Source organism: Buteo buteo, chromosome 1 (genome assembly GCF_964188355.1).
Source record: "Buteo buteo chromosome 1, bButBut1.hap1.1, whole genome shotgun sequence".
NCBI lineage: Eukaryota > Metazoa > Chordata > Aves > Accipitriformes > Accipitridae > Buteo > Buteo buteo.
In genome coordinates this window covers 56,236,348-56,264,080 of record NC_134171.1, presented here as the reverse complement: position 1 = coordinate 56,264,080, position 27,733 = coordinate 56,236,348, and the positions used below count along the sequence as shown (strand labels likewise).

The 27,733-nt window shown below is 39.2% G+C and overlaps 1 protein-coding gene across 5 annotated transcripts in view; it reads left to right on the top strand.

Annotated features, from left to right (window-relative positions):
• Positions 1-27,733, top strand: part of PPP3CA (protein phosphatase 3 catalytic subunit alpha) — a 205,985-nt gene that overhangs the window by 152,243 nt on the left and 26,009 nt on the right. For all 5 annotated transcript variants that reach the window (XM_075031837.1, XM_075031828.1, XM_075031841.1 and 2 more), the window contains exons 4-8: positions 4,220-4,331; positions 5,627-5,772; positions 8,078-8,217; positions 19,090-19,167; positions 21,030-21,124. In XM_075031837.1, the coding sequence (XP_074887938.1) occupies positions 4,220-4,331; positions 5,627-5,772; positions 8,078-8,217; positions 19,090-19,167; positions 21,030-21,124 (571 nt within the window). The remainder of the gene's footprint in view (positions 1-4,219; positions 4,332-5,626; positions 5,773-8,077; positions 8,218-19,089; positions 19,168-21,029; positions 21,125-27,733) is intronic.

Genomic DNA, 27,733 nt, shown 5'->3' with positions numbered 1-27,733 from the left:
AGAGCATATTCACAAAAATGTTGTGGCAAAGACTGTAAGTTGTCAGTGACGATCTGGTTGATGCAAGTAACGCTACCTTGTTGTCCCTGTTCTGCAGCAGAGCCTTAAGAGAAGAGATCATCTTTTATGATCCCTGAAAGTTGGGAAAAAAAAGAATGGAATCATGGTTGTAGTGAAGACAATACAATTTTTTCTTTATTTTTAGTAGTGTTCAGAGTTTTCTTCCCCGGTGCTCAAGGGATGGTAGTTCAGAAATGGCAATAACTTGCATTTCTTGTGAGTATTGTGGTTACAGATGAAATGTATCTTTGCCTCTGAAATAAAGCCCTAATAAATAGTGATACCAGTAGTGTGAATGAAGTTATGTGTGTAAAAAGGTACGTGGTTTCCATTGGGATAGTTATTCCGTTTTAGAAAGCTGTACCTGTACTAGGTACTATGATGGTATAATTATTTCAATGAAGTTAAAGTAATGCAATTTTTATATTTAGGTAAGGTGTGTGTTATTTACAGAGTGAAGGAGCTATGCCAATATACTGTTCCACAGTTCACAGAGCATCAGTAGAGACCTTAGCAACGCATGGCTCAAATGATCCTTTTGAGTATGAATTACCTTGCGTTTATTCACACTTAATTTCACCTGCTGGGGGAGTGCCCAATGCCATCAGTCATTTGGAGGGAGGGTGAGTTCATCTTTTGTTACCCATACAAAGCCAGACAGCTAAGAGTGAGCTGCATCTCATTCTTCCTGGCATGATCAGTGCAAGAGCACCCAGAAGTGAGTGCGCTGTGTTACAGGTGTTGCTGTGGTTGCAATCTGGTGGCAGCTGTAGCGGTTTTTCAAGGTTCCTTGTTTTGAGCACAGAACTTGGGATGCCTGCAAGAGGTCTGGGGCTTTTGGTTTTCCTTTTCAGGAGGTGCTGAGATGTCGAATTGTGCAAAGACTCAAATTCAGCATGTAACAATAGAGTTAAATCCCAAGTCCATTTTGAAAATATGTGCCTTTGGCTTACACAGCACTTAATTGCACAGACCTTTTTCTTTCCTGATGCTGAGGCTGCCAGAGCCTCAGCAGGAAAACAGCTTGACTACAGGAGCTGGGAGCTGGGCAGATTACCTCTTTGTTATAAATTTAACATATCTTCTATTTCAACAGCTGAATGACACTAAGCAAGTGAGCAGGGGTGCAGTTTGAGGGCTGGCATTTAAGAGATGTAGCCCCCCCCACCCCCCCTTTTTTTTTTCATAGTATGAAATGAGACAGGCCAAAAATACCTTAGAGATGTCCAGATCGCAAGGTCACTGCTGCACATTTTACATAGAGTTGCAGCAGAGCTGATGTATAGTATGTTCTTGATGAAAAATTTGGAGGGGAAAAAAAGAGAATTTAAAATTTTGCTATTGGGAAGCAGTATTACCAAACTATTGAAGATTGTAAGCTCAGATTTTCAGCAAGGGCAAATTATTATAAATATTGTGACTTCAGTAAGAATTACAATATGCAAAGTGGAGTTAAAAAACAAAATAAAACCAGAATGTTTGCTCATGATATGTTGTTTGGACATAAGTTTTTTATATGTAAATAACTGTGTAAGTTGAAAAGCTATGAAAAATTGTCACCCTCATATTTGCTGTCTAACTTGCATGGGGAAAAAAAATCTGCTAATTAGTTCTTGTTTACTATTATGATATTGCATCACTGGACTATTGAACAGAAAAGGGAGAAAATTAAAGAAATTATTTGAACAAAATAAGCCTTTAATATGGTACCACTGAAAACAACACAAAATGTGAATGGTGGGCTTCCAGTACTTGAATAGTGGCAGGGAAACACAGAACTTCCTGGACTGCATTGATTCTCTGTATCTTCTTGGTCTGGTTCTCATGAGTGCTTCAAAGGAAGCATAGAAAAAAAGAAAAAAATAAATCTATAATAAGTAATTCTAAAGAGTTCTACCCATAAGCAAGTTCCAAATGCCAAAAAGATAAAACTTCCAGCTTTCCTCATTTTCCCTGCTTCCCAAATCTGGATGATATTTTAAGTACTTGGTGCTCATTTCAATCCTGCCAAGGCTTTATGAAAATGAAAAACTTAGTTATAAGGGAAATGTAAACCACTCCTCTTTTTCTTTTTTTTTTTTTTTTTTAATAAAACACTTCATCTAAGCACTAATCATTGTGATTTTCTAAATTATAAGGTGCTTTGGCAGGATTAGATGCTCTAAGGTAACTTCGATACAACTTTAAAAGCTGGAACTTTTCTTGCATGGATGGAGGTGTCACTTTAAACTTCTTGTCTCACAACATTTTCATCAAATTTTTGCATTAACCAGTAAGTTCAAAGAAGTGGAAAGTTCCAGGAATTTTTGGAGGAATGAAGAAGTAAGTCATCATCAAAGAGACAGAGAATTGCGCTGGTGATGTGGAGAAGTGCAGGCTTCCTTCCCCATTGAAGTGAAAACCTCAAACCCAAAGCTTCTCTCTCTGTGCAAACTCCAGCAAACCTTCCCTGGGCATACCATTTGTGGTTGTTTTGGGCCACAACAGATAGTTCCTGTGACCTAATACTATAATTTCATGATTGATTACGTCAGCACGATCTACCCAGCATTCTGACGCCTCTTCTCGCTTCCTGCAGTGGCAATAGCGCCTGGGAGGTGGAAGAGGTGGTGAGAGCTGGGAGGCCTTCCATGTGTTTCCAAGGAGAATTAATTTTGCAAGTCCTGGAGGATGCTGCCTGTACCTGCTGCTCTTTCTACCTGGCTCTAGACCCTCTGAGTAGAAGAACAGAAATTAAGGAGTGCAGGCAGAGCATCCAGATGTTTACATGTTAATAAATTCAAGACAAAGAGTAGTAGTATAAAACCCCTGCTGCTATGTAATTATCTGTGGATAGAGTGAGGTTTAGCACAAACATAAAAACATCGCATCCTTTTTTGTTTTTCGTTTTGTTTTTCTTTTTTCTAAGATGAGGATTGTATAGCAAATGAGGGAGGAGAAATCAAAATGTTGAGACATGATTAACGTAATTATTCTGTTTATCAAGACGTTCTGAATTGTAGAAGGGAATCATACTGGCATTACATTGACAAAAATGCTGATTTTGCTCTAAGCAGAAACTGGTTAGGAGTACATTCCAAATTTCCAATCTATTGATTATTAAGGTAAATAATAAAACCTTTCATTTCTTGTGCAACAGTTCTGCATTTCATGGATATTTAAGGAAGGGTTGGAGGGGAAACTGTGCAGGCAGTTTTCTAGCTCATGGGTTTTGAGACCCTGTTGTGGTCTGTACAGTATTCTTGCAGACAGTGAGCTCGTCTCATGGGATAAATGGGTCTTATTTCCATTGGCTTCCTTGGAGCTGTGAGTTTGTCAGCCGGGTACCTGAGCAGGGTCACCCTGCACAAAGGATAAGTCTCCCATGAAGTTTGGAAGTTTACTCATTTGTCAAGAGTCTCATAATGCTTTGGCATCCTTGCTGTGTCAATTTTGTTTTCAAAACAATTATTTTAACCAGATGGTTTCAAGAGGTCTGAGCAGAGATTAACTTCTCTGAGTCTTCTGTTTTTTACCTTTAAAAACATGTCTAGAAGAAATGTCATCTCAAATAGAAATCTTCTGGAAACATAAAAGGCTATATAGAAGCTTTGTAGTAACTTTATTTAATCCAAGAGCTTTGTGGATTTTTTTTCTCGGTTGTTTGTACAGAACAATGTTAAGTGAAAAAAGAACAAGCATTCATGTAAAAACTGTGTAATACTGGAAGCTGAGGTATTTCCTGAAGTGTGGGTTAAATTGTTCTAGGGCAACTTTTCCTTAAGCCAGGAAATGCAGATCTTCCGGTGAAATTGTTTCCATGGCAGGTTTCTGCCTAACCTGCCAGGTGGAGAGTGCACACTTCATTGTAGAGATGCACAGCAATTACTTCTGGTAGCGGGGGCCACTGAAGGCAATGCACGGCTGAACAGGGAGATCCACTTAGCAGAAGTGTAAAACTTTATCAGAACACACTGATACTAGTTTCAGCCAGTCCAGGTTGAAGTGCAGAGAAATGTTTGCATGTAATGTCTGAAGAGTGAAGTTCACCTGTTGAAAATAAGTGTTTCACACAGAATACTTCTTCTTCTGCTAGTTTTTTTGGTGGAGGGGAACATAAGTGGTTGAATTACGTCATTAATTATGAATTATGTTTTTCTTTCTTGTTTCTGATTCGCAGTGTGTGCTGTACTTGTGGGCCTTGAAAATCCTTTACCCCAAAACACTGTTTTTACTTCGTGGGAATCATGAATGTAGACATTTAACAGAGTATTTCACATTTAAGCAAGAATGTAAGTCTGCCTTAACCTTTCTCCTCTTAACTTCTTTTTCAACAACTTAATTTGTTATTTTGTGAGTATTTGATACTGGTTTACCATCAGTAATTTTAAATGTACTTTTCATGTTAACTATCATTCATTTTAAATTTGTAATCGCTGTTCCCCGAGAGGGCAGTCATCTTGCAGGGGCTGGAGAGGGTGTCTCAGTGGTAGAGAAAGGAAGGGGTTAGACCCCCCGCAGCGGGTAGTGACTGACCACCCGTACAAACACGGGGGTGTCCTCACTTGGTGCTGCAGGTATTGAGGCACTTCAGCTTGCCAGCCTGGCCTGGGAAGCAGCCCGGGGCTACTGCAGGGCCATCTGGGCCTGGATGCTCTCGGCCAGCCCGTGCTACCACTGCTTTTTGCAGCGGCTGTCGGTTTGCTGCCCACGCAGCAGCCCGGCAGTCGAAACCTGCTGGCACGCCAGCACCTCTGCGACAGGTCCCCGATCGCTGGTGGAGTAGGTGGCATCTCACCGGGTCTCATCTGCAGCAGGAGAAAAATGCAAGGAATTTTTATGTGGGTTTTTTTTTTCCTCCTTTAACTATAGCATTTTCACATTTACCCTGTAAGTAGGCTTAAACTTTTGGTTTGCTCTTCTTATAGGAATTCCTTTCTGTGTTGCCAGAAAGGATACTGTGACACATAAAAGCTCATTAGATGTAGACCTTCACCTGCACAATGAAGCTTTTTTTTCTGTTGCACTGTAAGCTGAAGCTATTGTCATAAGTCTGTGTTCCCTTTTTAGCGTTGGGGACACAGGAAATGTTAATTGGCTCAAAGGCTTCATGGTTTACTGAGTTTAATATGCGTATTGGTAAATTAACATTTCAGCTTTGTTGTACCACCTCGTTCATTTCATAATGACATTTCTGTAGATAATTCATTATAAGGGACCAGGCTAAACTTCTGATTACTTCATAGAGAGTATATTGAGTGATAATGCAGTAGATGATAACCATTCAGCAGACTTTTTAAGGCTTGTTGCATAGATTTCATGGCAGACTATAATGGTTTATTAAATTGTTTATTTACAGTTTTTTAGAAAAATATAATAAACTTAGCAGAACTTTTATTAGTTTCACCTCAGAATCTGAAGAATTTTTCCAGCAGTGAATAACAATAATCCTAAAGAATTTTTTGCTTGAGGCAAGCTTTGGTACAGTCGTCAATGCAAAAGAGAGCAGTGAGAGCAAGATTGAGATATTTCTTTTTTCCTCTTAAATGTCGATGGCACTTTCTGATACCATCTTAATCTTTAAAAGGTAAAATCAAATATTCAGAACGTGTATATGATGCCTGCATGGATGCCTTTGACTGCCTTCCCTTGGCTGCTCTGATGAACCAACAATTCCTGTGTGTACACGGTGGCTTGTCTCCAGAGATCAACACTTTAGATGACATCAGAAAAGTAAGTCTGAATAGTGCTCAGGTCTAATAAGTGAACAGTTAATTGCCAGCAGCTAAAACTTGAATCCTTTCTCACTGTCGTTCATTTCTGTAAGATGCTTGTGTGTCATTTTGACATTCATGTTGACATTATCACCTTTTAAAGGTCTTTTTAAATAGAACATAAAAGGAATTGCTGCAATTAGTCATATTTTACTGAGGTGAGGAAATCACCAGCATCCAGTAAAACAAAGGATTTAGCATCTTTGTGTTAAACAAAAAAGGTATTAGTTATATAAGTATTTAGGAGCTAATGAATACAGAGCATTAATTTCTTTTAAGTATTACTTACTAGCACAATGTAAACACACCATCTGATGATTCCTTGTGCTGCCTTAGGCATTCTGTGCTTTCTTGGAGAAGAGATAAAAATAGCTCTAGAAAAAACTCACAATTCTTAAAACATATAATAAAAAAGTATGGTATGATTGCAATGAATAAAGTCAAAACAACATTATTATTTTAAGAAGAGTCAAGAGCTTCATTCTCTATAGGTCTGGCCACATTTTTAATAGTACTGCCCTTGAGTGCCTAGCAAATTGTCCAAGCAAGTCTTAGTAAGATGATGCTTAAGCAAGACTTAGTAAGTTGATGCTTGTGTGGTATTCTTGTACTCCGAGAAGTTTCTTATATATCTCATGAAAGTTGGGAGAACAATGTCAAACAGTTTCCTCATGTAATCCAGTGTCATTGCATGTTATCAAGGATTAATTTTTTTTCAAGTGTTTTGTAAAAGAGATCTCGGATGATATTTCTAAAAGGAGGTACTTAAACCATTCATTCTCAGTGTTTCCAGCAGAAAAAATTTCCTTATTTCTTGCTTGCAGTTTGATACTTGCAAACATGGATATATACTTCTGAGCTTTAAAGTTATTAAAAGATAAATTCTATTCTGAGGTTAATTTGTAGCTTACTAAGAGCTTAATATGGTTTTTAAAAAAAGAAAACAAAAAAACTTGAGCCAGTAATTACATGTTTTGGTTTAAGAGCAATTAGATTAAGATATTAACTGCAGTTTTAAAAATTACTGAATGTAGTTTTGTTTCTGAGGTAAAGGTTCACTGTCTCATTAAGCAAAAATATTCTCTGCCTAAAAACTGGCTGGCTTTGCAACGATGTAATGGCAGAGTAAAGCTGTTTAGCTTTCAGATTCTAGATTAGGATCATTTACATCTTCAATTCTCCACCCCCCAACCCCCCTCAGCAGGTTTATTAATCTTTGGCAATCAGCAGGAATTGGTTTTGCATATTCATGAATTGTTATTTAATTTAAATGAATTATACTTACAAAAACATCAATTGGTAGAGGGCTGAAATAAGTTAGAAGTGTAGGTATGCTATGAATATTTCATGACAAGGATACAAAGGTAAAATTGCAGAGGTCTCTTATTAAAACTTTTTAACTGAGTGTTGAAAACACATAAAACCAATTCTTTCTCTTTGAAACACTTTGGGGTGGGGGGAAATGGTATGTTAGGTATGCTACTAAATCATTACTTGATCTTTATGGTCAGAGTGGAGAATGCTTTGGACTGCAAGCCTGATTCATACACCCATCTTAACAAGGAGTGTTTTTATATTAAAGAGTTCTTGCAGAGGAATACTGATTTTTAATATTTCTCTATTTTGCTGCACTTTGTCTTATTTGCAGTATAATTCTATATAATTTGAATTTTTTTCATTCCCATAGGCAGAAAGAAGAGGTTTTAGCTGCTTAATCAAGGTTAAGGTTATGAGAGCAGCAAGAATGTCATGACAGATGCTGTAATGCAGAGACATTGTCTTGGTATTTAAATACAATTTTTTGTGAAAATGTATTTAAATCAAAATGGGAACTTGCTTTGAAATAACTGTTATATTTTTTTCTTGAGGTGCCTCACTCACATAAATCGAGTGCCATGATGTTTGAAAAATCATGAAATACAGAAATACTATCTTCTCTCTTGTCCACTGAAATGCTTGCAAAAAAACAATAGAAAAGGAAAAGAAAAATACACACAAAAATTCACATAGAATGGGAATCCACTGTATCTCTTAATTTTCAGTTATATCTGTTTCTTCTCCTCTTTGTCAGTGTTAGCAAGGAGTGTTTTACCGTTATTCAAAATCCATTGCTTTAAAGCTGAGAGCAGCCCCAAACTGAAAAATAGATTGCTTTGGGTCTTCGTTTGCCAACCCATGGAATGAAAAATAGTAACTTTGCTTCAGTGTTTCTGTGATACATAGTTGAAAGAAGTTAGTATTTCTTTGTCTCCTATTTTTCTTAGTTAGATCGATTCAAGGAACCACCTGCATATGGACCTATGTGTGACATCCTGTGGTCAGACCCATTGGAGGACTTTGGAAATGAGAAGACTCAGGAACACTTTACTCACAACACAGTCAGGGGGTGCTCGTACTTCTACAGGTGAATATTACTACCTCGAATGGGTTTCTCTACGTAAACTTGTTCTGGTTTTGCAGTAAAAATATGTGCTTGAAGTTTGTGACACTACTTAGATAATTGGGTCTTTTTTTCTGCCAGCTTGCCTTGTTCTCAGGTAAATTCATGTTTGGTTTATTTGGATCTTGCTTTCACCCACAGCTGGGAAACCCTAAAATGACTTAATTTTATTCACCAAAGCCTGTGTATTTTGCTTATTTCTGTTCTTGTAAGTTAGGGAATGAATATGTCACTTCTTAAAAGGGGTAGGTAACTACATTTCTAGTTTGAAAATTAGAACTTAATTTTGAATGAAAGATGCCAGCATTGGAAAGCTCACTACCTATTGCTCTGCAGGGTAAGTAAAAATTGTGATTTCCCACACACAGTTACTTTTTTTCTCTCAGTTTTATCAAACTTTTGTTTATGTTTGGGAATGGTTCTTCCCAAGAAATTCAGGATTTGAACAGCATTGGTGAAATGGGACTTGCTGAGAGCTGAAATGTGGACAAGTGCCTGTAACATTCTTGCAGAAACATGTATGGACTTAAATGCAAAGACATCAAGTTGTAATTCATCTTTGAAATTATTTCTTTCTATTGATGTTTATTAGTAAAATGTAACTGTGAGAATATTCCAGAAAAAAGTAATAGTAATGGGGATAGAAGGACATCTAAAGTAATTCTGTGTGTTAGTTTGTGACTAAACGAACTTTCTTCTCTGTTTCTTTCCTGCTTAGTCGTAATTGTCCTTTAAGTAGGGTGGGGGTTGTGTCTCTCTCTGTGTAAAGAGTCAGAAGACTCTCTCTCCTGGACATTAAAGGAGTGGATTTCCTTGGGTGCCGGGGAATGTCCCACTGTCCCCTCTTTGGCAATGCACAGGGAGACCAAAGCAAGCAATGAACGTTTCCCTTTTCCCAGTTCTGCCCAGGTGCTGACTTCTGCCTTTCTCGGTTTCCAGTGGTAGGTGGCTTGGTTTGTAGACCAAGTCCTGAGGACACCAGGCAGAAGACACCCTGTTAGGTGTCCTTGAGCTGGTGATGAAGAACCTCTCAAGCACTATTTCTATTCTCTCTTCATCAAAGGATGGGCCTGTGCTACCTCATGAACAGTGGTGGTGGTTACATTGTACCCACCTCTGAGAGTGTGGGGATTTTGAGGGATTTTGGCTTTCTTCTTTTTTTTTTTTTTTTTTTGTTGCAGTGGTTAAGAACAACTTACAAGGACACCAGAGTAACAAAACTGGCAAGGCAGGAGGTTAAATGACAAAATGAGCAATGTATCCAGTGAAATCTTAATTAAAAAATCAGGTTTTGTTCAGGAGAAATGTGAAGATGCTATTGAAATGTTAAGAGGTTGTTGAACCTTTTGAAGGGAGCGGTTCTGCTTCAGTCCATGCTAGTGACACGCAAGTCTAAGTTTTCCCAACAAGCTCAGCAGAAGTGAGGTATCCAGCTCTTTTAGTTATCTTAGAAAATCTCACCGTGAATGTAGCTGACCCGTAGCTCTTTAGTAACATGTTGAAAGTAAATCAATGGCTTCTACCAGTAGCCAGGAGACAGAGCTGCTAGAATCAACCTCCTTGTTGGTAACGTTAGCAGGAAGGTAACAGATGGTTTGACTTTTAGAAATGACTTTTCCTAGTCCTTTCTTCGACCCGTAATTGCTGCAGCGTGGGGATGGGCTGAGAACAAAGCGGTTTGCACTGCAGCCTGGGCTGCCAGCACGCACCTTTTGTGGGCAAGTTCTACCGCCGCCTTCAGATCAATAACATCTGGAAGGTGCTCGATAAATGTGTTTGGTCTCATTATGAAAGAAGGCGTCAAACTGTTGCAAATAATTGATCTGTGCAGAAATGGGCTTATGAGACTGAGGTCTAAAATCATTCCTCTTCCTCTCAGCAGCACCAAATGCTGGAGCATGCCTGGGATGCCCAGGCACTGCAAACAGTGAGTAATAGCAGTTTCCCCTCATGCACCTCTCTTACAAAAGCGAAAAGCCTTGCAGACATGCCTTGTGCTTAGATACAGGGCTTATTATATACTGGAACAACTTTTAGATTTTAGGCCTTTTTTTTCAGAGCTGTGTTTCTTACAATTACCATAAAATTTCCCTAAAATATATATGTTTCCTTCTGAAAATATATCAGATCTAGTCTGTGTCCTGACTCATATTCAGAAAAATACATATTTCAGGAAAAGAGGAAATATTTGGAAGATACCTAATTTTCAGGTCATGCGTGAGGGACATATAACTGCTTAATGACATGAGCAGAGGACAAGCTTGGAGTCACATTATCTGAGATTATATAAAGGCAAGCATTACTCTTGAAAGAAGTGCCTAGTTGTTCTGGAATATCACTAATTGCTTACCTAATGATAATCCCTGGCAAAAAAAAGTATCCATCGGTGTGTAATGTCTAATTTTGCTTGCCATTTTTAGTTACTTCCTGAGAAAAGGAGCGAATTTCTCTAAACAGCCAGCTCAGCTTATAAAGGAAGCACTGAATTATGCAGTCCTCCTTCAAGAATGTCTGTTGATAGGATGGATTTTGTTTATTCTTCGGTGAATAAACTTCTTAGTTTCTTCAGTCATTTCCAGAAAGGAAAGTTAAAAGATAGCAGTGGGCATTTTAAAGGAAGGTCAGGAAGATTTCAGGCACTCACGTGAGCCAGGGAAATGATTTCTAGGTGATTAAGATCTCTTAATCAATTGCAGGAAATAACTGTGTCCTGGTTTCAGCTGGGATAGAGTTAACTGTCTTCCTAGTAGCTGGTACAGTGCTATGTTTTGAGTTCAGTATGAGAAGAATGTTGATAACACTGATGTTTTCAGTTGTTGCTCAGTAGTGTTTAGACTATAGTCAAGGATTTTTCAGCTTCTCATGCCCAGCCAGGGCACAAGAAGTTGGCACAGGACACAGCCAGGGCACCTGACCCAAACTGGCCAAAGGGATATTCCATACCATGGGACGTCCCATCTAGTATAGGAATTGGGAAGTGGGGGCAGGGAATCACCGCTCAGGGACTGGCTGGGTGTCGGTCGGTGGGTGGTGAGCAACTGCCCTGCGCATCATTTGTACATTCCAATCCTTTTATTACTGCTGTTGTCATTTTATTAGTGTTATCATTATCATTATTAGTTTCTTCTTTTCTGTTCTATTAAACCGTTCTTATCTCAACCCAGGAGTTTTACTTCTTTTTCCCGATTTTCTCCCCCATCCCACTGGACGGCGGGGGAGTGAGTGAGCGGCTGCGTGGTGCTTAGTTGCTGGCTGGGGTTAAACCATGACAAACTGTAATAAATAACTTTAATTTTATCAGACATATTCATTATAATGGCAAGTTTCAAGTGACTTTTCTCTGATTTAAAGTTATTTTCTGTAACAAAATGCTATGAGGAAAATAAGAGTAATGTGGCTTTCTAACTGTGTACATGCAACATACACAGCTCAGTAGTACACGAAATCTTCTCCATTCAGCCAAAACTCATTTGTGAAATGCTGAGACATGAGAAAGTATAAATGTAGAACACATGAGAAAATATAAAGACTGTAGCTTTTGGTAGTCTAACAAGCTTCTCACTGCATTTCTTAGGTGATCACTCACAGCCTATTAAATTTCAAACTGTTCAAGTGTTTCTTCAAGAAATTTCCTGTTGTGTAAGGGTTCTTGAAACTGTTCTGGCTAGCACTGTAAAATGTCCAATCTTGAAACCACAGGCCTAACCTATCATTTAGAGATGTAAAGAATAGTCATCTTAATTTTCAAGAGTGCTAAGAGTCAACGCTTAATGCACACGTTTTGCATCCAGCAGCATTTCACAGTGTGGATTGTCAAAATTTATGGACCCTTGGAAATAGCAATAGCACAATGCCACAGTGAAAAGTAACTGTGAAATTTAAGTCATTCTTGGAAATTTATTATAGTTCTCTGTACCTTAAAGTGAACAAAGAGCAATAGTGATGAGATTTCATTTCCCCTTTCTCAAATTTAAGGTTGTATGTCCTTCGCAGTCATGGTAATGTTTGATGCAATTTCATTAAAAAGTAGAAATAATTAATGGAGTGCTAGTTGTGCAAATTATTTTTCAATTATGAGTTAAGTGAAGCTTTTCTTTCATTCTTACCCAAAATAATGTCGTATTAAGGGAATGTTATGAACAAGAGGGAATTAAGTTGTCCCTGAGTGACATTTCCCCCTCCCTTCCCCCCTGATTTTTCAGCTGATCCACCTGGTAAAGAAGTTTTCCTCTTTGTTTATCAGGTTATCTAGTTTTGCCTTGAATTTATTTAGTGAATATTTATTTGCACTTAGCTGGTTGTACTGACCTTGCCAATGACCCATTGCACTTGTTTCATGGACTAGTGGTATAGTAACTCTCAGGCATTTCTGTAAGAAACGTATCTGACTTGGCAAGATACGCTTCTACTTATCATCTTGAGAATGGCTTCTTTCAGTGATCGGAAAGCTTGAAGAAGTCAGCTGGACTATTTTTCTCTCTGAAAATAATATTAACTTACAGAGAGACAGCCACTAAGTGGGTCTAGGCAACTGTTGAGGCGTGGGGAAAACTCTCTCCTTTCTAAGCCACACTAGGATGGGGAATGTCATCATTCCCATAAGATTTACTGGGTGGATGAAGAATTAAAATCTTTCATCGCATTCGGACAAATTTACTATGAGCATGCATGGTCTTAACTGCAAAAAATTGTGATTGCCTCCACGCCCAGCTTGTTTCATTCCCTTTGTGTCAAAGCTCTGGTAAAGAACATCAGGAGTTTGGTTGCACCACTGAGTTAATTAGCAGTGTCTTATCCTATTTAAAGAATATCAAGGGCTTCCTATCAGAGGTAAGCACATGTGCAAGTGTAACACTCACTTTCTGGGATCATTTATGTGTATAAGACTTGGTTAATTACTGACTGTTAACAAGGGCATGAGAGTGTGTCCTGGTTTCAGCTGGGATAGAGTTAACTGTCTTCCTAGTAGCTGGTGCAGTGCTATGTTTTGAGTTCAGTATGTGAAGAATGTTGATAACACACTGATGTTTTCAGTTGTTGCTCAGTAGTGTTTAGACTATAGTCAAGGATTTTTCAGCTTCTCATGCCCAGCCAGGGCACCTGACCCAAACTGGCCAACGGTGTATTCCATACCATGGGACGTCCCATCTAGTTTAGGAACTGGGAAGGGGGGGGCAGGGAATTGCTGCTCGGGGACTGGCTGGGTGTCGGTCGGCGGGTGGTGAGCGATTGCCCTGCGCATCATTTGTACATTCCAATCCTTTTATTACTACTGTTGTCATTTTATTAGTGTTATCATTATCATTATTAGTTTCTTCTTTTCTGTTCTATTAAACCGTTCTTATCTCAACCCAGGAGTTTTACTTCTTTTCCTGATTTTCTCCCCCATCCCACTGGACGGGGGGGGAGTGAGTGAGTGGCTGCGTGGTACTTAGTTGCTGGCTGGGGTTAAACCACGACAGAGTGGCATGAGCCTGCCCAAAGTCAATGGATGGCCTCAGAAGTAGAGCAGATACTCAGAAGTCTTCTGCAGGCATGGTGCTCCAGCCTCTTGGGTTTAATGAGTTTAATATCAGTTTAGTGAGTTTAATATCAGTTCTTAAGGAATGTTGAGCTTTGTAAAGCTGCTTGGCTGTTGACTACATTGTTATATTTTTCAAAAGCAACAAAAAACCAAAGGCAGAAATGGTTAGCAATGGCAAGAGTGGCTAGCATTGCAGACTCCTCTAAGAACTTCATTTGCCAGCCTTGGATAGCAGTGAAATGGTTTGGCCTTACACATGCTCTGGGGTAGAATAATGATTTCGGCCCTGCCAGCACATCATTTCAGTGGTTTACTTTACATGCGTGTTAAGTTTGTGAGTATGCGAGGACTAGGGAAATGTCTGCTAAAAGCTTTTGAAGACTGTAGCATGTTTCACCTCAGGGCGTGAGGCACAGTTGTATGAATGTTTTGGGGTTTTTTTTGCAGTAGCAGCATTTTAAACAGATTCTTTTGCCCACTTTTCCACTCCTCCTTCTCTCAGGCCAGAAGCTTTTTCTGCCCTCACATTATCTGCCCAGCTGTCTTGGTAGAATCGCTTGTGTGCTCCATCAGAGCTGGGAAAAAAACAATTTTAAAAGAATGACTCTGCAAAAAAGATATGTGTTTATTTTTTCTAATCCCATGTAGTTCCCCGCTCCGCTTCTCAGTGCAGCTCTGCAGACAGCACAGCTAAGGACAAGAAAAAGCAGGTGGAAAGAGATGTGCGGGGAGCTGCCTAGGACAGCAGAGCAGCAAAAGCATTTGCCTTTGGCCTTCGGAGACTGAAGTGTGAGGTCAATGGGCTTTGCTGAAAACTTGTTTTTATATCTGCATGTAGTCTTAGAGAAGTTGTTGGGCTAAATTTGAATGTTCTCTTTTTAAAGAAATATTTACGCTTTAACTTTAATGGTATGATGAAGGATATGAAAAAAATTAGATTAAATCCATCCAGTTTTTCCAGTTATTGGTGGAAGAGTAATCTGAAAACATCTGCCATTTTGGTTCATTTTAGCAAAGTGTTGCTTCTCTTCCAAAACTGTGTAGAAGTAATCAGTGATCATGCAAAAGAGACCTCAGAACCAGTAAACTATGCATGAGGCATTTTAATGAAAAACGGTGCCGAAGTAAGGAATATCACAGTCACATACTCCATGGAGAATAACATCTCTCCAGCTTAGCAGTGGGGTATTTTGTTTTCTCCGTGAGTCACTGCTCTTCCGTGATTCAGCATGACACATGAAGCGCAGGCAGAAGGCTGGGTCTTTCTGGAAAAGCCTGTTGCGTGGGGGGGTTCTGTTTGTTTGTTTTCCCTCTTGGCCAACTGCTTTATTTCTGGCTCATCTGAATTACAGTCTGGGCTCTGCAAAGCAGGGCAAGGAAGAGAGTGTTTCTGGAAGGGTAGCGATCATAAAAATTGGTAGGGAATTTGATTACAAGACAATAATTTTCATTAGAAAGAGTAGAAAAAAAATTTCCAAGCAGAAGTCTTTTCTGTAAAAGCTTGTTTCTGATAACTTCTGCCATAATCTCTGTTTTGTTGGCATTTTGCAGGACTTCCTGCTGTTTACCTGGAAGGTATGTATTTTTGTGTTGAGGAATATTGTTTAATAGGAAACTGCATTTGGGCAGGAGCAAAGTGATGTTTAAGAAAGTGCTGGAAATTTATACCCTGTATTTATTGTCACAACTGGTATAGCGTATGTTATAGCTGCATATGGTGAAAACTTTGCTTCTCCCCAGCCCCTGCCTCAACAAGTAGCTGAAGAAAAATGCCTGAGAGTTACTTTGCCTTTTTAAAAATAAAATATCCAGATAGACTGCTCATGGGTTGTAGTGGTCTGGGTAATATGAGTGCTTGCTCATTACAGATACCATGCTGTTCACTTAGAAGAAAAGATGGCAGCCAGATTTTTTTGTGTATTTTCATGGAGCACTATGTGGCATCTCTGCCTTTCTAGGTGTGAGCCCTGTAGAATCAGCCAAATTCTGCTAGTAGAAGTCTATTTCCCACAGATTTATGAAGAATAAGATAATTAAGAAATAAAAAAAGAAAACTTTTTTACTTTGAAATGGAAAGAAGAACCTATCATGTCTATTTAGGAGCATTTTTTACCACTTAATTATATCTTCTTTAAAAGCAGTACTTAACACTGGATGAAAAGAATACTATGGAAAAAGAAAGTAATAGGCTAGACATTTTGAGCAGCTGCACTGATAATGAACATAATCAACTGTCTATCAGATTTTTCATTATAGACCCCAGTTTTCAGAAGTTAGTGTAAAAATTTCTAAACAAAATGCACCATAAGTCTACATTTAGTCACAATTAATTACAAAAAGAAACGTATGCAAATTAGTTCTCATTTGCCAGTGGTTTGAATGGCAGCCTGTCAGCATTTGAGATCAGTGCAGTTGCCAAAATGATACCCCACGTAATTTGGGAATTGAAATTATTTTATAATGGCAATCTTTTTAGACAATCCCAAATACCAAACCTGCGACTGAGATTATATGCTAGATGGGTCAAGTCCAAAACCAGCAATGTACCATTCTACTGGGTTTGTAGCCTCTAGCTGCAAATGACATTTCAGCTTCAAAATATTCAGGAAGGTTGGAAGCAAGCAGTAGCATTTCTCTTGGATAAACTGAAGGAAGATGATGCATCAGATTTTGCATTTTTGTGTATGTGTGAGTTTTCATCTTTTTCATGCATGAAGTTGGAAACTGATGGGGCTGTTAAGTGATTGCAAGTGGGCTGTGAAGGTGGCTCATGAAATTACGGCTCGGACAGCAGGTCTTTTCTATAACGTTTAGTTGAGGGGGTTTTTTTCTTTCTGTTTTTTTTTTAACTTGCTCAGTAAGTTTAGCAACAGCTTTTACTTAAGTATTTTGCATTAACAGTGTTACTGTGTGACTGCATCCTGCCCCTAAGGTACTGCAAAATAGGCTGCTCTTGCCATGGTCTTTGATAATACATACAGCCCTGTAACATACCTGTATGTGAGTTACGCTTGGAGATTCAGAGACTCTGCAAGTTTATGTTATTCACAGGCACACTGCAAGCCCATTGTGCTGCAGAACCAGCACAGAATTGATCATGGAGATGCCTTAGTGTCTTCTCCAACACCTTGTATTTCCTTCTTCAAACCTTTCCGGCTGTTTTATTATTTGAACTGTGGGAGAGTTGAATCGATAGTGGAAAATAAACATGGTGAATGGATGTTAATGCAGGGTCTAGTTTGCTTTTTTTCCAGCCATCAGGTGACATTTCAGAGCTGCTATGTGAGGTTTACACCTTTTGCCATCAGTTTTGATTTTTTTTTTTTTTTTTTTGGAGCAACAGTTTTGATTGTTGCTCTCCAACTTGCCCAGCAATTAGAAGAGGGAATTATAACATCTACATGTCCCATCCTGGGCCTCAAATCCAGGAAAATCTGTGTCCTGGTCCCGGTCTCAGGTCAGAGGCTGCTCTGGGGCAGGCTGCGCTCGGAAGGCAGCCCGAGCCTCCACCCGCGCCAGCCTGCCTCTCCACCACGTCGGCTTCAGAGCTGGGGCCCTCGGAGCTGGTCAGGCTGCAGTCAGAGGGGCACAGGAGGGTAACAGCTCAAACTCCTGTGCCTGGCCAGCTTGTCTTGCTGCTGATGTGCAGGCAACCTCCAGTACTGGACGTAAATCCAGATAGTGGCAGGAGGTGGTAACACTTGGTTTCTCCCCAGGTTTAAAGTTTTAAATGCAACTTCTTTAAGCTGCTAGTGAGAACGGAGCCAATATCATGCTGCATCCTTGCCAGTGAGCAATGTTAAATTCAGAAGTACCTTTCAGACACAGGGTACCGGGCTGCAGGGAGCTGGGTGAGGCCACTTGCTACCTCGCAGGGCTGCCCGCTTCCCACCCTGCTGCAAGGTCATGAAACACAAAGCAGTCAGCTGAATGATTGCGTGGTTTCAAGGGTGGGAAATAAATCTGCATGAGGCAAAACAAGTTGTATACGACTGACCCAGAGGGAGAAAAGGGAAGAGCTCTAGATGTCATCCGAATAAAGACTCTTTCCCACCCCTTAGATGTTTTTAAGGGGCCTGGTAAGGTTTTGTGAAACCTGTGAAGTCTTTTTTATTCCAATGCCACTTCTCCTTAACCCTCTTCCATGCATGTTCTTTGTTCTGTTTTGCTCTTCCTACAGTTGGCTTTTGAGAGGGGAAGCCAGGAAGTTTTGGCTTTCTTGGGTTCTGTATTAAATTACTAATGACAGGAGAAGAGAGGGTTTGCTTTCTGTCTTGAAGTGATAGATGGCCATCGTGCTTGTTATCCTTCAATACAGGCATGGAGAGTCATCAGCGGTTTAAAAGCAAGAAGAAAACAGTCATTAGAGAAAAAACGAAACTTATTTTTGAAAGCAACAAAATGGAGTCATTTTCAGTTCTGTAACATTTATTTAGGTATAATTTTAAATAGCTTTTCTCTGAAAATGTAATATTTCACACTTGTGCTGTCAAAACTGCATTCACGTTGTACTATGTTTTGTTTTCCTTGTGTGTGACTTCCATATGTGTTCAGTGTCTTAAACAGCAAGAATGGTTTTCACGGTGCGGAGGTTGTAAGAAAGGCCTCCTCCATTCTCCTTGAAAGCAACACTGTCCATGTGCAGTGAAAAATATGAGAGTTTCCTCTACTGTATTCCTCTAGCACCATTTTCATCTAATGATTTTGTGTTCACTCAGACAGTAGAACATGTCTGGGAAAGATGTATTCAATGGGCACATTTTGGGGGTTTCAGAAGTCACAGATTTTACTTTTTAAGTTGTCAAGCAGAAAGATAATTCTTGTTTATCAAGGAGATAAAGTTCAGAAGACCAAGCATCTCTGGTTTGGAGATTCATTTGCCCTCCTTCTTTCTGTCTTTCTCCCTCTATTTCCGCACACCATCTTACTATCTGGTGTCCGTAAGCAGCCTGGGCATACTGTGGTTAGTGGGCGAGGAGGTTCTGTTGCAAACAACCATTGTATCACATTTTTCTTTTTTGGAGTACGTTGAATCTTAAAGTATAATAAAATAAATTACTTTCTTTCTGACAAGCAATAGGGTGATTGTTGTTATGTAATGAACTGAAACTTTCCAGTGTTCCTCTCCACGCAGTTATGGGGTGGGATTAAAAAAGCTGCTGCTGCTAGCGTTGTCTCTACTGAAATCTGCCTGCAGAGCAGGGGCTGATTTCATGAATGACGCATGTTGGATGAAACGTTTTTCAAAAGCTGGAGCTAAATGTGGTGCTTCTGATAATGCCATAACAGGTGCTATTATTTTCTTCCAACAGTTACCCTGCTGTATGTGAATTCCTACAGCACAATAACTTGTTATCTATACTCCGAGCTCATGAAGCCCAGGATGCTGGGTACGTATGTGTGGAGAGGGGGCACTAAAAATGAATAATGGCTTACTGCTGTCAAACAGAGCAAGGAAAGAAAGAACAACAGACTGACGATGAACTGGAAAACTTAATTTTAAGTTGCAACAGCTCTCATTTTTTATTAATGCTATAAAAACATACACTGGCATTAGAATCTCTTTTACACGATTATTACTGAGTTACAGGATTTAATGAATCCTCATATATCCCACTTACTTTGTCTTAATGATTTCAAGTGGCATAAAATGACCAAAAGTTATTTGGATGCCAAACTTGGGAAGGAAAACAAATTCAGCTTAGAAAAAGAAGTTTTGCAAATGTGCCTGAGACTTCTGACACACCGATTGCCACGATGCCTGGGGAAGTGATTTGGCTCATGAAAGCCAGAACTGTCATCTCTTAAGTCTTTCACACCTACCTGAAACTTCTGGGCCTACTGGTTTTACACTTTATCAAGAAAATAAACTTGTGGAACTCAATAGCCAAAAATTATTTTATGCAGGAGTATCATGAATGAAATTAAGGAGTTTATTAAGACACTGTGTGCAAACACAATCCAGGTCAAGCACCGGCTGGTGTTGATGGTTCCCTCATGAATCTATAGCCAGTGTAAAGACAGTATTTTTTATGCCACTTTAAAAAATTGTAAAAAATTATCTATTCATTGAAATGTACCATACTTATGACACTTTAATGAAGGATTGGTATCTGAATAAATAGCTTTGCATAACTTGCATAAATTATTAAAGTGTTTATTTGGAGGTAGAAATTTTACTCAACCTGAATAGTGATAAAAGATAAAATAGCGAGATTGTAGGAATGAGGTCGATATTCACTGTGCATATAAAAAGCTATTCTGAATGTTTGAATTATCACATACTTTAAAAAGTCAATGCAATTAAAAGCAAGCTATTACTCTGCCAAAAATAACTGGCATGAAATACCCAAGGGTAATGAAATTTCATTTTTATTGTATTGCTTTCCAATAAGGGGTAAAAAATAAAATTTTGTAGAAGGGATTGCACTGAAACTATACAATGGTTTCAGTGCAACTATTGTGGATGTTTGCCAAATTCTTCAGTTTCTTGTAGCTGAAGACTAGAGAGCAGTATTTGGCATTACTTGTGTCTTAGACAAAGGTACTGTTTCGTTGGTTTGCTTCCAATTACTTGCAGGTTTAATGCTTGATAGATTATATGTTGGTCCAATAAGCCTTTTATTTTTCATAAGGCAGCAAGATTAGGTAATGAAAACATGCAGGCATCAATAAACTGGCTAATAGACTGGATGAGATTAGACACAGCACTGAAAATATTGGACCCTCCTCTTTCCCCTTCCCTTCTCATACTTTCCATCTCCCCTGGCCTTGCCATCACTTGCATGCCCAGAGAGGGCAGGCAGCTGGAGGGTCATGGAGGACATGCTCTTCTGAAGGCAGTACCATGCATCTCCAAGGCATGTGCTGGTGCTTGCCTTCACCCGCAGTCCCACGCAGGGAAAGTCTGGGAACGTCCTGGGGTGCACGCACATAGAGGCCACCTGGCTCCAGGGACGGGTGCCAAGCGAATTCGTAACATAAAACCACCTCTGGCTCACGAAATTTCAGATGGAGACACAGCTTTCAAGCACGGTGTGGATCCCTGGCCATCCCAAATGGATAGAATGAATAAGTCTGCAGGACATATTTTTTTTCCATGGCTTTAAAAAGCACATATGCGTGTTTTTCTGTCTTGGGATTTGTTAACAGCCAGTGCAGTAATGTACTACAGTTTTTTGCACTATATTTGGTCAGTGACAAACATGCATACAACACTGGGCAATAATTAGTATCTTCTCTTTCCTTTTAGGTATCGTATGTACAGGAAAAGCCAAACAACAGGCTTCCCTTCACTAATCACAATTTTTTCAGCACCAAACTATCTAGATGTATACAATAACAAAGGTAAGAATTTAATTCCTGTTACTATACAGTAGACTGTAGTCCTCTTTACTCAAATATATTACATTGGCTTTCTTTTTCACTCCTTTCTCTATTTATCAGTTCATGCCCATTTCTTCCTCTGTTTATTAGTTCATGCCCATTCCATTTATTACACAATACAAATCTAATTAAATTTATTACAGGCAGATGTATGCCTCTCAATGTAAGTGTAGATTTTAATATGCCTTAAGATATTTCTGTATTTTGACTGCAAGTTATTAAGTAAATGTTATGCAGGAAGCAAAACTGAAAACAGCTCTATTAACTAAGAGAAGTACATTAAGAAATGCCGTGGGTGAGATGTTCAGAGTCCAGCATTCCTTATAATTAATTATTTGTCCCTTTGCTCCTTTCCAGTAAAATTAATGGAGTTTGTATATGCAAACACTCTAGCCAGCTAACAAACTTTGACAGATCATCAGTGGATAAAGCATGGGATAGATACTGTCCAAGTTCCTTTATGTTTTGGGTTTTTTAATCACTTGAAAACCATTACGTACAAAATGAAATATCATTAGCGAAAAAAAAAAGGTTACTGCACAAATAAGCAGTCACTGGTCACTCTGTAAAGACTCCGCTGAATACAAGTGTTTGCAGCTTTTCTTAGTTTATTAGTTTATTGCATTCCCTGAAATCTCCTCTAATGAACTGGGAAAAAAAATGATGTTTCTAAAAATAAAGCATTCTAATAAGCCTATCCTCCTATATCTTGAAATGAGCAGTACTGTTTACTTTCTCCTATTCCCAGTAAAGTTAATGTTAATTGTGTTCCTCTGTGAACAAAACAAAATAATTTTTTTCTCAACGATATTCTTGAAAGTAGCTCCATTGCAAAGAGATCAGTCTTTCTTGAGAAGAGACGTTTTTAATTTGGATGCTTGCCTGCAAAGAAGTAGGCAATTTTTAATTTATTTTTTTTTAAACTTGCAAAAGAAAGCTTCTTCAGGCATAATTTTATATTATAAACTTATAATCTAAAAGCTATTATGCTATGAACTGTATGCAAAGCAAGGAAACGCTTCATTGTTAGATAATGGGGTTTGTACACTTCTGTGTTCTCAATATGTGTGTTAACTTGTAGAAAAATTAATAAGAGCATTCTGCAAAAAACATGCAAGCAGACCTGTCGGTAGCGACTTTTGTAAAATTAAATAATATAGGGACTCTGCTACCAACCCAAAAAGCACAGGATGAAACAGGAAATGTGTTAATTTTCTTGGCAGCATCGTTGCTGTTGGTGAAACAGTGTGTTTACACTCTGAGTTGGCTGCTTTGGGTAGAAGACAGACTGGTGACAGGTCTGTACAAGTACAGTGACAGACAGTGTTCACCTTTTGTTTCTTAACGCATGGAGGCAGTTCTGTGCACATTGAAGGCAATGGGTGAACAATGTGAGATTTTCGTCATGAAGGCAAATGTTGAATATGAAGCAATGATTTATAATATTCAAAATCTTCAATTTGAACCCACAGAGCTGGGTGGCGAAGAGAAGTGCCTCTCTTATCTCTGTTTCAGAAGAGAGGGTCATTTCCCTTGTTCCAGGATGCTCCATTACGGCAGGCAGGTCTTAAAACTGGTGGAAAACCTTTTCTGGTGAAAGGCTGTAGGCCAGCTGCTGAGAGGCACTGGTTATCTGCAGTCACAGCTGAAGTTTGGGTCCGCTGCTGGCGATATCTGCTCTGAGTGAGCTCAGGCAAATCAGCAGTCGTGTGAGATCGGCACCGGTGTGCCACTCTTTAATTTATGACTTGTTGTAAATTTAGAGGCTGACCTTTAGCAGCTTTGTAATGAATTTCTGTTGCATTTAACTGCCTCCTTTTCTCTCATTAGAAGTTTTGACGCATTGTTTCATGTGACTGATTGCACTGGCTCTTGGCATTTAAAGTACATCATGCATAGTTTTTCCTGCTGCATTGCTCATGCATCTTCATTTGGATAGTGTTTGGGTGCTTGCTTCCCTCTTCAAGGAAGAAAAACATCATCATCCTCAATCAGTCCAAAACATGGCTACTTGTTGGCTTCCTTGATTTGCAGCAGATGAATTAACTAGGAACACAGAGCTTCTGACTGACTGATTTCAGGAGGCAAAGGAAGGCTTTTCCATCCAGAGGTGTTACAGGACAGTTGCTCTGGCTGACTCATTGTGCACTGGTGCAGAACCTGATTGACTTTTACAGATCATTTGGGTTTTTGGTTACTGTCAAGCCTTGGAAAAGGAGTTACTCTCCTACTAGCAAGTGCCTTCCTTTCTAGTGTGCATTCTTAGTATGCTTCTGGTTAGTAGCTAATAAAGTCAACCTAGATAAATTCCTGAGAGGTTCCATCTCCCACTGACATGAATGGGTCATTTTTCGATGCAGTGTTGTTTAAGATAAATACATTTTTTTTTAAAGCTGCAAGGGGCTAGGAATGCTCATTTTCTACCCCAGGTTGATAGTTCTCATACCCATTAAAGCAGATATGGTTTCTTGTAGTTCTTCAAAGCACTTCAGGAGTGGGCTTGGTTGCCAACATTATCCAAGGGCTTATTCAGACACCACTGGAAAGCAGCCACGGGGATCAGATATGTCCTCAAAGAGCTGTAGGGAAGCAACATTCCCAGAGCAAAACGAGGTTCAGCAGGAGTAGCTGAAGATAAGCTACCCAGGCCAGACCACGTTCAGCATATCTGCTGTTAATAATGCTGCTGCAGACCCTCTGCGTGGGCTGTCTCACAGTACTGACCCACCACAGGAACCGCTTTTGGTTTTGCTCAGCTGGATTCTGGCACCGAAGGGAGTTTTCTGTATCCTTTTGGTCACTGGCCGTTGCCTCATGAAGGCTGCGTATGTAATTCATCCATCATGGGCCTGCTGGTCCTGTCGCAACCCCAGCCCACACACATGCACAACTTCGGGTGCCAAAGTTAGGTTTTTGAATTAGGAGGCTCCTGTCAGGGCTTCCCTGTGTTGTTAATGGAGACAGAGGTACACTTTCAGGGGGTCATTCAGAGACTCAGAAACTGCCTAGATATGGGGAGCCTAGTCTCCCTCCTCTTTCCAAGACTATCCTTCATTATTGTTATTAATGCCTTCCATATTCATTTTAATGAAGAGCATTGGCAAAGGGGAGGACTTTACACATAAGTTCTTTGGCAACTTCTGAGCTTCTGTTCAGCGTCTTCATAGCTTTCTCAAACATTTCTGCTTTCATTTATGTTATTAAAAGGCATAAAGAAAAAGATACTTTAAAATCATTATTAAAACTTGTTACAAGAAATGTCAGTGCATTGATGATTTTCTAAGACTACGCCTTCTGGAGAGGATCAAAACTCCTCATGCAAGAAGATAAATGTTAATTGGATTGTAATAGTTACCTGTGACTTCAGGGCCTTGGAGGAAGGTTATACTGATAAGAAACTCTGAGAAAGTTATGTAAGTACAGGTTTACCCCTGGATTCAAGGGTGCCCACCACCAGGAGAAATTCTTTATAGCAACAGAATAAGAGGATGCCAAAAATTACTGCATTGTATGATCTGCTGGCCTTGTACCATGTCTAAACGTTCATTCCTGTATTTAATATTTCTTAATGCCTTAATTAGGGTTTGCTGTAATGCTGTTCATGCCCCCACCCCACCCCCCGAAAAAGGGAAAGATTTTACAGAAGTTAAACAGAGGCAGGCAATTTATTTGTAAATCATTAGCAATACTTCATATTTTAGTGTCTGGTATTTTAGTATCTGGCTGTCACTTCAGTAAGTGCATGCTTTTTGGCTGAGTGAACAATTTTAACTAGCTGTCTAAAGACAGACTATTGTCTTTTGAACACTTTTAAATGATTAGGGTTTGTAGTGGTGAGTTAACCACCCAAGAATCTGAAGCTATCGAAAAAAATAACGTGATGCCTCTCCTAGCATGCCTCAACATACATGTGGTGTTGCTGAAAGGAAAAGCAGATGAAGGAAAGAAACAACGAAAGTATGCAGGGGAGTTTGGGATACTAGAAAAATCAAAACCAGCTGTACATCGGTATGCTTGTTAATGTATCGGATAAGAAATATATCAATGAAGCATGTATAAAGTATCAGCATGTGGCATACCATAGATACATGTTAAGAAATGTACCTGATCCAAATGGATCTAACAGGAAAATTATTTTCATATTGGAAAAAGGCAGAGTAATATACCTGGAAGACAAGGATGATCTTTGAGAAATAATAGCACTTTGGGAGAAAGAAAAGTGGTGTAACCTTCTGTTTGCCCTATCAGTTTTCTTTCATGCTTTATCTCTGCTGTTGTGATGATGCCTTGTCATGGAAACAAAAGCTTTTAAAGAGGAGCTGTCAGGGTATCTAGGTCATCTCATTGCCGATGCGGAGAAGTTTGCCAGAAGTGATTTTTGCAGTGTATTGGTAAAATCTGGAACGCTATTGCGCTCTTTCTTTGGAAGATGCAATTGCACATACAAAATAAAAATCTTCAGAATTCTGTAAGGGAAGATTTTCCCAACTGCAATTAGCCCCACTTCTGTACCAGATTATTTACATCATTACCTTGTATAGTAAATCATTTTTTTCCTTTGATAATGTTTAAACTCCTTAAGCATTTTACTAACCCTTATCCCTGACCTGTCTTGGGCAGAAAACGCTGTGGTTACTTAGCAACTCTGCTGGAGGAGAAGGCACTGTTCCCAGTTGCACAGTAAATGCTGAAGTTAATTCAGCATTAAATCAGAAATTGAAATTCTTTCTTAGGTATGAAGAATTTGAGAGACTTTCACTGCATTTATTTTCTAAATACAGAGTGAGTTTTCTGAAAAAAAACTACAAGAAAATTAGTTAACTTGTTTGCTAAAATTATTCTGAGATTGTTTGTCTAAAAACATGTAGTTCATTCTGGGCTAGTACTTCTACATGCTCTTTCTTTTTTTTCCTCCGATTGAAATGTTATCAGTTAATTTATACTGAAAAATGATTCAGCAGATCTTGAAGCAGGATATGTAATGTCTTTGGGTAATTCTGAACTATCTGTCTCACAGTTTGATGTTGCTCACGTTGCTTAAGGCCTTAATCCACCTCCCGACACAGAGGCTTTTAAAGCGCCCTTCGAGGTGCCAGAGGGGTCTGAGACATCCACTCAGATCTGACAGGTATGACACAGGAGACAGGGGCAATCCAGGCTCAACTTCAACAAGGAGATATCCCAGGGAGTCTCAGGTGGCACTAGGTGCTTATATTTGACCCTGAGAAGGTTAGAAGAGCTGTCCCCATTTCTAGCTGAAGGAAGGAGGTTTCTTACCTGCACATTTTTCACCACCCGTATTTCTAGCCTCAGGTACCTATGTTAAGTGCTTAAAGCTAAACAGTGTGAATGCCCTTCGCCTGCTGCCTTAATGTTTCATTTCACTCTGATGTGATTTCAGCATCCAATATCTCAGTTTACTAGCACTGGGAAGAAGTATAATGTCATTTGGGATATCTGCACATCTTCACTTTACAAAACATTAGCTTCTAAAACTCATTTACAACAGCGAGTACCAAAATTAGGTTAAAATGTGTGTGGCTGTTAAGAATAATAAAATAAGATTCTTGTTCTGGTTGGTGATTATACACGATAAAACTGTGGCTGGTGGCTTGCTCTGCTAGCATCTGTCTGAGTATACATTTGGAAAGAAAAGTACAGAGGTTGCAGCCTAGAATAATAAGTAAACGTTGAAGAGAGTCAGGTTTTCCTCAGTTACGGGTTTCATAACCAAAGGAACCCAACCCACTTTCTTCTGTCTCCTCCATCAGCAACCGTGTGGCCTGTAGTCATATAGCCTTCAAAAGATTTCTCCTCTTTCAGGGTAGCTGGGGTCTCCTATAGCTACTCAGGCATCAAGTTAGTATGGACTAAGAAATGAAGCAGAGGTGAAACCCCCAAACCTTTTCTGAGCCAAAAGAGAGGGAAAAAAAGAGCTATGACCAAAAGAAAGCAAGGGGCCAGAATAGTTCAGGGGCACTCCTGCTGTTATCTGAGAAGCATTTTCTTCTTGATCCGGGTGATGTTTTCTTCTTCTGACTACTAAGCAGTAGTCAGAACTGCACAATCATAACAAGAGCCAGTTTGTTTAATGTCAAATATCATCTTCATTAGTTACCTTGTGCTTGTAAATGGAAGATTTTAAATTAAAAATTCAGAAAAGTATTTGTGGTACTGGTAACTACCCTACTTTATTTTATTCTTTTAAGAATAGTGTTATTTTAGAGGAATTCTGTCTCTGTTATTACCCTGCTCTATTGCATAGTATTATTTTTCTTCAAGTAGCTTTTGAAGTCATTTGTGGGGGAGCTGTACAGGTCATTTACAGAGGAGAATAGTTTTTAAATACTGTTATTGGAACTTGCTTTCGTAAGATATTCAGGTATATAAATTAAGGTGGTGTGAAGTTGTTGGTTTTGGTTTTTTTACAGTAATCTCAAAATAAATTATCTTCCCTTAAAGAAACCCAAACCCAACTAAAGCCATTTATATTTAATTTGATGTTTTCCAACTGTTCTGCTTATGGTTCAGGCTATTTTAGAGGCCAGTTTTAAAAGTTCCTTGTAAAAA